This window comes from Sycon ciliatum, chromosome 7, assembly GCF_964019385.1.
Source record: "Sycon ciliatum chromosome 7, ocSycCili1.1, whole genome shotgun sequence".
Classification (NCBI taxonomy): Eukaryota; Metazoa; Porifera; class Calcarea; order Leucosolenida; family Sycettidae; genus Sycon; species Sycon ciliatum.
In genome coordinates, this window is record NC_088649.1 from 18023991 (window position 1) to 18036116 (window position 12126).

The 12126-nt window shown below is 48.9% G+C and overlaps 2 protein-coding genes across 2 annotated transcripts in view; both read left to right on the forward strand.

The window, feature by feature from the left end:
• The first annotated feature begins 840 nt into the window (after positions 1 to 840).
• LOC135821136 (large ribosomal subunit protein uL3-like) lies at positions 841 to 4032 on the forward strand. The gene is made up of 8 exons (XM_065334202.1): positions 841 to 948; positions 1051 to 1243; positions 1525 to 1693; positions 2126 to 2261; positions 2407 to 2593; positions 2874 to 3034; positions 3371 to 3472; positions 3697 to 4032. The coding sequence occupies exons 1-8, from the start codon at positions 946 to 948 to the stop codon at positions 3964 to 3966; spliced, it is 1221 nt and encodes a 406-aa protein (XP_065190274.1). The 5' UTR covers positions 841 to 945; the 3' UTR covers positions 3967 to 4032.
• A 5744-nt stretch (positions 4033 to 9776) lies between these two features.
• Positions 9777 to 12126, forward strand: part of LOC135820578 (calaxin-like) — a 10784-nt gene continuing 8434 nt past the window's right edge. Inside the window, exons 1-2 of the mRNA XM_065333643.1 lie at positions 9777 to 9956; positions 10151 to 10398. Of these exons, the coding sequence (XP_065189715.1) occupies positions 10278 to 10398 (121 nt within the window). The 5' untranslated portion in view covers positions 9777 to 9956; positions 10151 to 10277. The remainder of the gene's footprint in view (positions 9957 to 10150; positions 10399 to 12126) is intronic.

A 12126-nucleotide genomic window follows, 5' to 3' on the forward strand; every position in this document is an offset into this window, starting at 1 on the left:
TCATGGTTCCAAGTCAAAACAAGCTCTAGAGCAGGGAGTCGTATATATACGACTCCCTGCTCTAGACTGGTCCCATGCAAACCACTGACTACAAAAAAAGACTACAGCCAGTACAGGCAGAATTCATTCGAATGCAATGAATGAATGAAACCACTAGAATACAGTGTACTGGTATTGGAGACTGTGCATGACTGTACTACCGGTCCCAGTACCTGTACATGTACACGTACTGGCATACGAGAAATAATACAAATAGCCTACTAGTACTTGTTGTTGTTGTTTATTTTACTTCACCAAATGAACAGGTAGAGATGCCTTCTCACCTGCCCATAGGACAGGACAGCCTATTTGCATAATGTAAATTGCTCCCAGCAACACAACTACAATTGAAAATCTTCATCTGAGTCCATCGCATTTTCATCTCGGGACGACTCGTCCCGAGATGAAAAATTCCATGTAATACCTGAGCTGTCGCTGCACAGCCTGCAGTGCGGCTGCACACATGAATACGATCGATAGCATTGATTATCCGTCGCTTTGCACGAAACAAAACCAAAATTAATGGGAGTCGTGAAAGTCCCCTCTGCTCTTGCTACTAGTAGTGGGCACTGTACTATGCACGGAAGCAAGAGTCCATAATGCACTCTTGACTGAAGACCTGGAAGACGGTCCAGAAACAAAAGTCTGAAGCAAAACACACACGAAGTCAAGATGGAAAAATTACCGCGAGAATACACAAAAAAGTCAATAGGCAAAGTGACGTCATGCACAAGACATGTACGTACGTACGTGTAAGCCCGGCGCCCGCGGCCGCGCGCATGCACATACATGTGCATGGCGCATGTGTTTTTCAAGATGGCGTCGGAAAAAATACTCCGTCGGGAAAATAAAGGTTTCGCTTTGTGACGTCAAGTTTCTCTTCTTCTTGGCATCCAAACAACAAGGATGGTGAGTTTCTTGCTCCTCCACGATCTCCCTGATATCTTCCAATGGAGGCAAACTGAGGCTGACTTTTGGTGATGGTATGTATGTGTTGTTTCTTCCATGTAGTCTCACCGTAAATTTGAGGCTCCTCGCCACGGTTCGCTCGGCTTCTTGCCGCGAAAGCGTGCTGTTCGCCATCGTGGCAAGGTCAAGTCTTTCCCCCGTGATGACACTGCCCAGCCATGCCATCTTACAGCTTTCGCTGGATACAAGGCTGGTATGACACACATCGTCCGTGAGGTGGACAAGCCTGGTTCTCGTAAGTTCCTATCGTTTGGTTTGGATCCATCTCTGCTGCAAATTTGTATTTTGCAAAATCAAGTAAAATTTGTCCCATTGCAATCGTCCTTTTTTGTCTTGCCTTTCTTTGGCCTCCTGGCTCCTAGTTCCTTCATTTGCCAATGCGATAATCGATGTGTCATTGTGTGATCCGTAGTGTTCCCCTTTCAGATTCCGTTGTATGTTGTAATGTCTGGCTTCGATGGGCTTTACAGACTTGTCTTTTTTGTTTTTGATGCGTGCGTGCGTACATTTGCACAGGCAACCACAAGAAGGAGGTCGTCGAGGCCGTCACCATCATCGAGACTCCCCCGATGATCGTTGTCGGTGTTGTCGGTTACATCGACACCCCGCGCGGTCTGCGTACCTTCAAGACCGTCTGGGCTGAGCATCTCAGTGACGAATGCAGACGCCGATTCTACAAGAACTGGTAAGATGTGTTATTTTTATTAAAAAATATTGAAACGAAAGAGACCTACCATACCTGTTGCTGGCTATCCCAGTTTGACTCGCATTTCCGGATTTAGGCCATTATCCACTCACGATCCAAATGCCCACCCAGATTACAGAATACTCCTCCATGTGCATCAGAAACGCCCACAGTATTATTGATATGGGTGATTGTCTTTTCATTTGAGTTTGGTAGATTGTGATACTGTAATCACAGCATCTGACGTCTCTGTTTTCCCATTGTGTGGAACAACAGTCAAACTCCGCTCAACATGCTGGTTGTCTTAGCATGGCTGATGAGTTTGCTGACGTGCTGTGCCTGTTTCTTCCCGTGCATGTGTCTAATGATGTCGTGCGGGTGGCCCCATCGTCGTTGCCCTCGCTCTGCTATCAACTGCCTCGCAATGTAAAGGTGCAAGTCCAAGCAAAAGGCTTTCTGCAAGGCCAGCCAGCGCTGGACTTCCGATGAAGGCAAGAGCTCCATCGAGCAGGACTTCGCCAAACTGAAGAAGTACTGCAAGGTCATCCGCCTGATCGCCCACACCCAGGTACGTCTAATTTGCTTTTGCGTCTTATATTTTGTATTGGTGTATGTTGTTTTGGATGGAAAGATGTGCATCTTTATGGTTAGTGAAATTTATTTGGCTTCTGTGCTATCAATGTCTGATCCCACTTTGTCTCTGTATTTTGCAGATCAAGTTGGTGCCCATTTCTCAGAAGAAGGCTCACCTTATGGAGATCCAGGTCAACGGTGGTTCGATCGCAGACAAGGTCGACTATGCCCGTGAGCGCCTTGAGAAGCCCGTGCCGATCAACAAGGTCTTCGGCCAAGACGAGATGATTGACGTCATCGGAGTTACTCGCGGAAAGGGATTCAAGGGTGAGTGACTAAGCACCTTACGATTGTTGCTTGCCTTCATTGTGATATCTGATTCCCACGGTCGGCACTGTAAGTTCTTCATGCGCCCACCTTTCTTGAGTGAGTGGGCATGCAGATCCAATATGTATGTTATATGTGTGGTGTGGATTAATGAGCATAATTTATGTCAAAACAATCAGCATGCGATGTTATTGCATTGGTTGTTTTGATGATCGAAGTTCATTCTTGATTTCCTCGTATGCTAATGCTTGGTTGTTTACGCGTGTCTCCTTGTGCACAGGTGTCACTTCCCGTTGGCACTGCAAGAAGCTACCGCGTAAGACTCACAAGGGTCTTCGCAAAGTGGCCTGTATTGGTGCATGGCATCCTAGCCGTGTCCAGTACTCCGTTGCCCGTGCTGGTCAGAAGGGTTACCATCACCGTACCGAGGTCAACAAGAAGGTAAGATCATCCGTGACCCTTCAATGTCTTGTGGGTAGGGATTGTGACCATTCATTCAGTTTCTGGATGATGCCTGGTTTATACTTTTTTTGTATTATAGTGATCTCTTCTGAGTCTTTCCCCCCAATTGTTGCTGTGTGCCTTGTCCATTGCATCCTACTCTTTTGGACGTACTGCTGTGTGATGACATCATCCGTACCAGTCGGATCCTCATGACCGACATATTCCTGTCTGACAGCCTGTTCCATTCTACATTGTGTGTTCTCTCACTTAGTTGCTTGGCTAGTCAACTAAATGTTCATGCTATTCTCTTTCTCTTATCTCTGTTGTCCCTAGGTCTACCGTGTCGGCGCTGGATACCACCAGGATGGTAACAAGGTTGTCAAGAACAACGCCGCCACTGGCTTCGACTTGACTGACAAGTCCATTACCCCAATGGTACGTCTGCGTGCAAATACTGCTCGTAATTGGTGTCCTGTGCCTTCAATGTCCCAAGACGAGGCCAGTTTTCAAAATGTGGCATCCAAGTTTGTGGTTGTTGTTTTTGCTGCTGTTGCTGTGGAACACTTTGTTTGTCTCATTTCCTTCCCACTCGAACGCCTTACACGCTGGCCAACTTTGTCTATCATACTCCTAACGAAACATCTGTTCTGTTTTTGCAGGGTGGATTCCCCCACTACGGTGAGGTGAAGCAGGACTTCCTCATGCTCAAGGGTTGCATCATGGGACCCAAGAAGCGTGTGGTTACTCTGCGTAAGACCCTGCTCGCCCAGACCAGCCGTGTCGCACGTGAGAAGATCAACCTCAAGTTCATCGACACCTCGTCCAAGTTCGGCCATGGTCGCTTCCAGGTCGCTGCCGAGAAGCGCGCCTTCATGGGTACGCTCAAGAAGGATCGCATTCGCGAGGAGGAGGCCGCTCTTGCCAAGTAAACCGATTGTACACCACCTTGTCGCTCTACTACCATCTGCGAAGAGAAATACAGTTGTTCCACCTCAGTTTCTCTTGTGCTCTGTTTGTGATGCTGGTTTGATCTGCATTGAAGGCATTGAATACCACCTGCATGCCTTACATTAGACTGGAATTGCCAATAGCATCAAGAATAAAACCTACAGTACAGTGGAATTGCATGCCCAAGAACACGAAAACGCGGATGATAACCAATATTCGGCAATATCGCTGTATCCTGTGGGGACAGAACCTGATGTCTGCATATTGTGTTCTTGCCGTTCTATATGCTGACCCCCGGCCCCGGGAATTCCGTTGCAGAAAATCAGAAATTCTGCGGCAATTCTCTAAGCAGGTTTGTTTGGTTGTGAAATACATAAAAATTCACCAGGAAAGCAGTTTTCCTCTCTTTTCTGCAATATTCCGCGGGATTTTCTGGATTCTGCTGAAACTCTGCAATCCACGGGGGACAGCATTATGGCCTACAGTCGAGTCTAGCGCTGAAGAACGTCCAGCCTGAAATACTAAGAACGGCGGTGTTGTTTCTAAGGCTGTGTTTACATGAGAAATTTCAACCCGGGCTGAAAGTCTGTACGATAGACAAAAGAGGTGAGCGTTTACATGAAGACAGTTGATCCGGGTCAAATACTGATATGCCGCCAAAAGTCCACTTCTACAGTCCTGTATGGTCACGTGAATCCGTTCGCGCGAAATTTGCATCTGCAGTGCCGTTCAAACCTGGCGCGAGATACGCACAGAAGTACGTTTGTACGATTTTCTTGACCCAGGTTGATTTCAACCCTCCCCTTAGGGGAGGGTTGAAATCAACTCGGGTCAAGCGCAATGCGTCATGTAAACGCGCCATTCATTTTGTGCACATGGCGGGTTGAAATCTGACCCGGGTTGAAACGCTTCATGTAAACACAGCCTAAGAATGGGGTAGCTACATTGGTGATCCACAGGGAGTCTCTTCCTTTGTCCGTAGCAGAGTGAGTGATTGGGTCGATGGTGTCAACTGTCTTGCCAAGGCAGCAAAGGCGTACCCGCAGTCAGCACACTCCGCGTTTACGAGATCCCTCTCGTGCGAGTGGACCTACCTCCAGCGTGTGCTGGAAGGCAACGAGACCGAGTATACTCCACTGCGGGACACTATCCGGCACGTATTCGCCCCCAGCTTGCTAGGTCGTGAGGTGCTTGACGTTGAGCAAGATCTGTTGGCCCTTCCAGCCAAAGTGGGAGGTCTCGGCCTGGCCAATCCCGTTACGTCAGCCCCTGATGCTCATGCCACATCGAAGCGCGCCACTGAGATTCTGCAGGCTGCCATTTGCACCGGTGCACCGGTCGACATGGCTCACCACATCAGCCAGTGCCGTCAAGTCACCAGCGAGGTCAGCCGTGCTCGAGACCTGCAGATGACGGAACGTAGGAAAGTCCTCCGAGCTGCGCTTCCGCGTCGCCAACAGCGGACCCTCAACCGCATCGTTGATGGCAACGTTTCCGGCTGGTTGACCGTGCTTCCTCTCAAGCAGGAAGGTTATGACATGTCGGCGGTCCAGTTCCGCGATCAGTTGGCCATTCGCTATGGCCAGGAGCCGAACGCTCTCCCGTCGCATTGCGATGGCTGTGGAGCTGCTTTCTCTCTACAGCATGGTCTGGATTGCATGAAGGGTGGGCTCATCAAGCGCGGGCACAACGATGTCCGCGACTTCGATGCCCGGCTGGCAGACGTTGCATGGGGAGGTGTGGCTGTCGAGCCGGTGATGGTACCTGTGCAGGATGGCAACAACCGCCCCACACTGCAGGCAGATTGGCTGGTCCGGGGAGTTTGGGAAGGAGACAGGGTGGCGTACTTTGACAACCGCATCGTGGATGCCGACGCACCCAGCTACGTCCGCTCGAACCTCTCTTGGAACGCCGTATCCAACAGTGCTGCCTCTTCCAAGAAGAGAAAGTACAAGGCGGCCGCAGAGGAGCTGCGAGCATCCTTCACCCCGCTGGTCTGCTCAACTGATGGTGCACTGCACACAGAGTACCATGCGTATCAACGGCGACTTGCTATGCGCCTTGCCTCCAGGTGGGACAAGTCCTACAGCAACGTCATGTCCTGGGTGCGGATCCACCATCAGTTTGCTGTTTTCCGGGCTGTCGACCTTCGTCTCCGGGGTTCACGTCGTCGTCTCGGTGGGCTGGCAATTTGCGATGGTGTCGGCCTTGGCGTTGGCCGTTAACATTCATGCGTATGGCACTTGTTGTTGTTGTGTGTGGGTGTGTGTGTGTGTGTGTTTGTTTTCTTTCCTTTTCTTTTCAGCTGTCATTTGCCCTGATCATGCCTCATGCGTGTTTCACAGCATAGTACGTTTCCGCTCATTTTCTTCTTCAACACACGCTAGCTGTATTACTTTGTTCTTGCCCGTACAAGAGGCTTTTCCACAAGAATGTGCTATAAGAACGCAGCCAGATTGCTGAAAAAATAAGAACGTCCCAGGCTAAACCCTTGGAAACAACGTTCTTGGGCACGTGACTCTACTGCGTGTACATGTAAGGGAGCGTTCTTATTTTCTCTAGTTTCTCGGAGAAATTTCTCCTGCAAGAAACTGGGATAATTTAGGAACGGGTCTCGAAGAATTCGGAGATATTTTGCACATGTGAAACACCTAAGAGACCACGATCTTAAGTGACACGAATGCAGTATACCTACGCACTGTGTACTGTATATGCGAAAAGGGAATGTCGTACACCCATGATCAACACCTGGCTTTTGCAGTAGTTTGCATTAGGGACCGGTGGATTCTGCTCGAAAAGCAGTGAAATTGGCAGAACCATACAAACCTTATGGCGGGCAATTCGAATTCTGCTCCATTTCTTTATCCACATACCAAACATGCATGAAACTTACCAGAAAAGTACCGAATTCTGCCAATTTTCTGCCGGCAGAATCCGCCGGACCCTACCCATGATCAACACCTGGCTTTTGCAGTAGTTTGCATGCGCTGATCCCAAACCGCGGGGAATCTCCAATTTTCAATCACCTCTGAAGTTCGGAGAGCACTTTTCCGAGAGGATTTACCGGTAAGAGCTGGCCTATAAGTTTCACACAGGTATACAATCAAAGAGGTTTGGCAGGACTTTTCGCCTTCATCAAGGCCGCGTGCGCAGGCCTGAGCCAGCGGCCGGCCGTACGCACGAGGCCTTGATGAAGGCGAAAAGTATTGCCAGACCTCTATGATCGTGTTTCAGGCTTTGTCTTTCGTGACCGAAAATTTCTGCTTTTACAGTACATGATTGTACATGACTTGTACTATCAAGAGTACATACCCCCCCCCCAGAGTGTGCAACGCCTGATCCAGCTCTGCATAGGGTCTTGGTCGAGCGTAATCGGATCTTTGCGTCATTATACCGTACACCTCATCGGGGAACCCGGGGAGTCGCGGGTACTGTCGGATCAAAAACAACGGTGCCCTGCTTCGAGACTGGCCTTGCGCTGGTGTGGATTGTACGCATGACATCAGAAGATCCGCGCTATCAGACTTCCGCTCATCTATACAAAAACATATAGGGTACCCCGTAAGAAGGCCTTAGGCCGATTCCACACTACGCCGAAAGTGGCTTTGCCTTGAAGGCATAAAGTGGCTTATAAAGTGAAGCTGCATTCACACCTACAAGTGTCGATCACGGGACTTTGCTTTGAAGGTTAGACTGTGAGGCTTTCCTGTGCTTGATGTAGCAACGGCGGTAGTGGAGAGGCTCTTTGTTGGTCCAAATCCTCGAATATCACCCATTTTCGCGTGCCCAATCTTGAAATTTGACCACGCTAGCGCGCGCGCTGTGTAGGCGGATTCCAGGTCATAGGTCGAATATTTGTCAACCTCGCCAACAGGCATTCCGGTGGCAGTTTTCGTTGCGTACATGTATGTCTCGTACAGTCCTTTCGCCTTCGTTTTCATGTTGTCGATTTTGGAATGGACGATCGACGCAGTATAGATTGCCTCCTCCCGGAGCTGTTCAGCAAACAAATTCAGCTTGATGGCGATCTCCTCCGGCGTAGCTCCTGCGAACTGTACCGCCCGGAGGTCGCCTCAAATGTCCGTTCCAAAGCTCGATCAGCTTGCCCTCAAGCTCCTGGCTAAACATGACCCTAGGCATTGTTGACAGCCCACAACTGAAAGATACGACAGGGAACACATTCGGAAAAAAATCGAAAGGCTGAAGAAAAGTCAGAAAAGTGTCCTGAAAAGGTAAAAAGTTGCCTTGAAAGAGGGTGCTGGTGTTGCTTTGTAGACAACAAGCACTTTTCACTTTCGCGCGTTTCTCAAAGTGATCGCCATGGCAACTTGCCTGAAAAGTGCCTGAAAATGGCTTTTTAGGCAGGATTTGGTGTAGTGTGGAATCGGCCTTAGGCCTGTGGGAATGCCCTATTAAAAATTTAATAAATAATAATAATAATAATCCGATTCCGCTCGACCAAGACCCTATGCAGAACTGGATCGGCGTTGCACACTCTGGGGGGTTATGTACTCTTGGTAGTATACGACTATCCGAGCATCAGAGCATTATGGATTAGCATTAGCATTATGTACTCTTGGTACTATTCATCATTATTTTCGTGACTTGAGGTCGGATTTCTCTGGTCAGGACTCGTACCTATTTCATATATCATATGATAAGACTCCTGCTACATTGCACAGTAAAGCTATGCTGAGATCAGCTGATGTGGAAAGTCTGGTGCTAAACAAATTCGACCCCTTACCTTTTCTGAAATGGAGACGGTAGGGAATAGCGTCTCCACTCAGCCTCCGGTTGGTTCAAGAACTACCGGTACTTGCAAACGCCCCACCATGCATGCATCATGCGCTCGCCAGCCGATCTCATCCACCAGGCAGAGGGTGCTTGCTCGTTGTCAATAGCACACATACCGCTTCCTTCTTCGGACGCAGATCTACATGCACTGACCCATATTGCCACATCCACGTCACATAATGGAAAGTAAAGTACAGTGTAATTATAAATTTTGTTAGCTACACGCGAGGTTCAAGTCGGGGTCAACCAAAATTCATTTTTCGTTCGGAAGCGAAGGTCTAGACTAGGTCTAGGGGTCGCCATGGTCTTTGCTGAAGAATACTGCAGCCTGTACCGGTTCCGTCACTGTCCGTGTGTAGACTCCCAATGCGTGGTTGTTTTTCATTGCCGGCATCATGCCGTGCGCTTGGCTGTGCAAACCTGAAGATAGCTACCGGCCGTAGATCTACCCGGTACCCGTACCGCCGAGTAGATCTACCGGCCCTGCCGGCCCATGGTGTAAAGACAGTAGTAACCAGGGAGTATGTATTAATTTTTACTACTCCCTGGTAGTAACTGTAAACCAGGAAGTCATGAAACCCATATGACTGTCCCTGAGCGGCGGAACCAGGGAGTCGTATGCTGTCTACAAGTTCATACCAGGGAGTCGTAAAATACGACTCCCTGGTTCATACCAAGAGAAGTAATATTAGTTGTGGATCTACCAGCACAATCATACAGTGATACACGCAGCGGCCTACAACGACGTCGATGCGTCAGTCACGGACCGGACTCTCAGTGACGTCGACTGATGCAGATTCCCCGCCCGAAACTGGCGGAGCCTAGCCGGAGGTGCAAGGCCGACCCAATGCCGTCATGGTATGCAATGGTAAGGTATGCAGCATGCACAGCATTCATACTAAGAGTAAGAATCATACTAGTTACTACTAGTCATACTCATAGTCGCTAGTGGTCTCTGTGTCTGTACTGTAGCACTGGCACGCAGCAGACACAAATCTGACGAAGCTAAAATAGTTACGGTCGGTGCATGCTATGGCGGAATGGTGCTGGCAAGCTGGATTCACACGACCCAAGCCGCGAAGTGTTCTCTGCACAGAGTGCAGAGAATCGTGAAGAACTGGGAGCAGGTGATGATCATCAGTGTTGCGCGAGGCGGAAGTCGTCGAAGGCGGGCAAGGTAGGGAGGTATCTACTGTGCATGACTGTATGTTGTGGCATGATGCGTGTTGCCTAGTACGTATTGGTTTACTACATGCTAGCTTGTGGGGACGATGGCTGCGCGAGCTCTGCTCGCCCGACATAGCGGCGTTCGTCTGCTCGTCCAGAATGCCTGCACTTGTTTGTCTCGTTCGTTTCTCGGTGTTCTTGCAGCACACGCTAACCCAGACCCACTGCTAAGAGCTTCGTCATCACCAACAACACCCAGCCGCTAGCTCCACACTGCTGGGAAAATATTGAACACTGCGATTTCTTGGAGCGTTCAAAAAACACTGTAGCAATGTCTTTACCCAGATCACTAGGAACGACACCGTACATCTTCACGAATATCCGACCATTACTTCGTGCCGAGAAGAGGGATCTGAGGGCATTAGCGGAAATTATGGTCATCAATACCCACTGTAAGCTGGTCAATGCGTTTGTGTCTGTGTGTGCGTGTGTGTGTGTGTGCGTGTGTGTGCGTGTGTGGGTGTGTAAAATAGTGGCGGTCAATTCATCAGCCTTGCAGGCTGTTGAATAGTGTAATCCCAGCACAAGTTGCCATGTCTAAACATAGCTGTTCGCTATCATCGCTTCCGCGATGGGCATGTCTGAGGTCTGAGGTGTGTGTGTGTGTGTGTGTGTGTGTGTGTGTGTGTGTGCGTGTGTGTGTGTGTGTGTGTGCGTGGTGTGTGTGTGTGTGTGTGTGTGTGTGTGTGTGTATGTCTGTGTGCTGTTGAATGGTGCAATCCCAGCACAAGTTGCGATGGCTTCTGCTGTGGCATCGCTATCATCGCCTCGGGCGATGGGCGTCAAATGGTCAAAAAGGTGTGTGAGTGAGTGAGTGTGTGTGTGTGTGTGTGTTTGTGTGGTGTGTGTGTGTGGTGTGTGTGTGTGTGCACGGCAGCTAGTTCAGTTGGTGGGTACACTTATGCCGCGGATAGTGGCTTGGGTCTGGTGCCATTAGGTCACTATAGGGCTTGAAAGTGCTACGTCACAGCATAGCAACAATTTCAAAAAATCAAAAAACTGGATCCACTTGGATCCAGTTTTTGTATGGATCCAAGCACATTTCAAGCCGTCTTACTCACAGCAAGGTGATGTAGCCAGTGAAACTGACTGATTTGGCTACTGGGGGCGGGGTTACAACTGGTGGCGAAGTAAAAGTCACCCCAGGCTGCATACGACATGAGTTGGTTGCTATGCACCCACATACTGAGGCAATAGCAAAGTCACACCTTAGTGGATCCAAAATAGAAATCTGATGTCAACTTACTACTCCCTGGCCGTTTTTGACGTCATCACTTTCAAGCCCTATTCAAAGGTATACTACAGTCCATTTCAAAACTATAGACGCGTACCTAGGCAAAAATCGTTATGCCAGCATCTATACCACATAAAATCTGTGATCACTTCGTGCATAATTTTTTCCAAATTGGGCGTCTGTTATCCAATCGTTTAGAAACTATATGAGAGTAATTGTGGAGCGGTCCTGAGCAATATTCCGAAAACTATTCTCAAAAAGTTCCAGCCAAATTTGAAATAATTCAAAAACCCTGCGCGTCTATAGTTTTGAAATGGACTGTACATTTTGTACCTGCCACCTTTGTTGGTTTCAGCATATCCATGTTACTGCAAAGCGTGACATTTTCGCGGCGTTTTTAGTTCGCGTTTTCAGAATCCGGACAGGTTTGCGAGGTTTTAATTTTGCGATTGCAGAATGGTATTCTTGCTAAACCTGTGGCATTCTTGCTAACCCTTTCATGGATCTCCTTTTCGCGCTGTCTAAATTTCGCGATTTCCACGCGGTCGCGAATTTCGCAGAAATTAGACCATGGCAATAATTTCACAGTTTACAGTTCTTTCTACTAGTGAACATACAGTGAAAGCTGTCTAAGACGACCGCTCAAGGGACCTTCAAAACCGGGTCTCTGTTACCAGGTGGTCTCCTTAACCAGGGTCAATGGACTGGAAATAGCATCCATTGGTCCCAGTTCCAGTGCATGGTCTTCTTTAACAGGCGGTCGCCTTATCCGAGCGGTCGCCTTGACAGGTTTTACTGTGCGTGTACGTGTGTTCACTACTATACTGGGTCTGCTTCTTCCAGTCGCCTAGAAGCGCGAGCAATTTATGCACGCTCGTAAAAGACA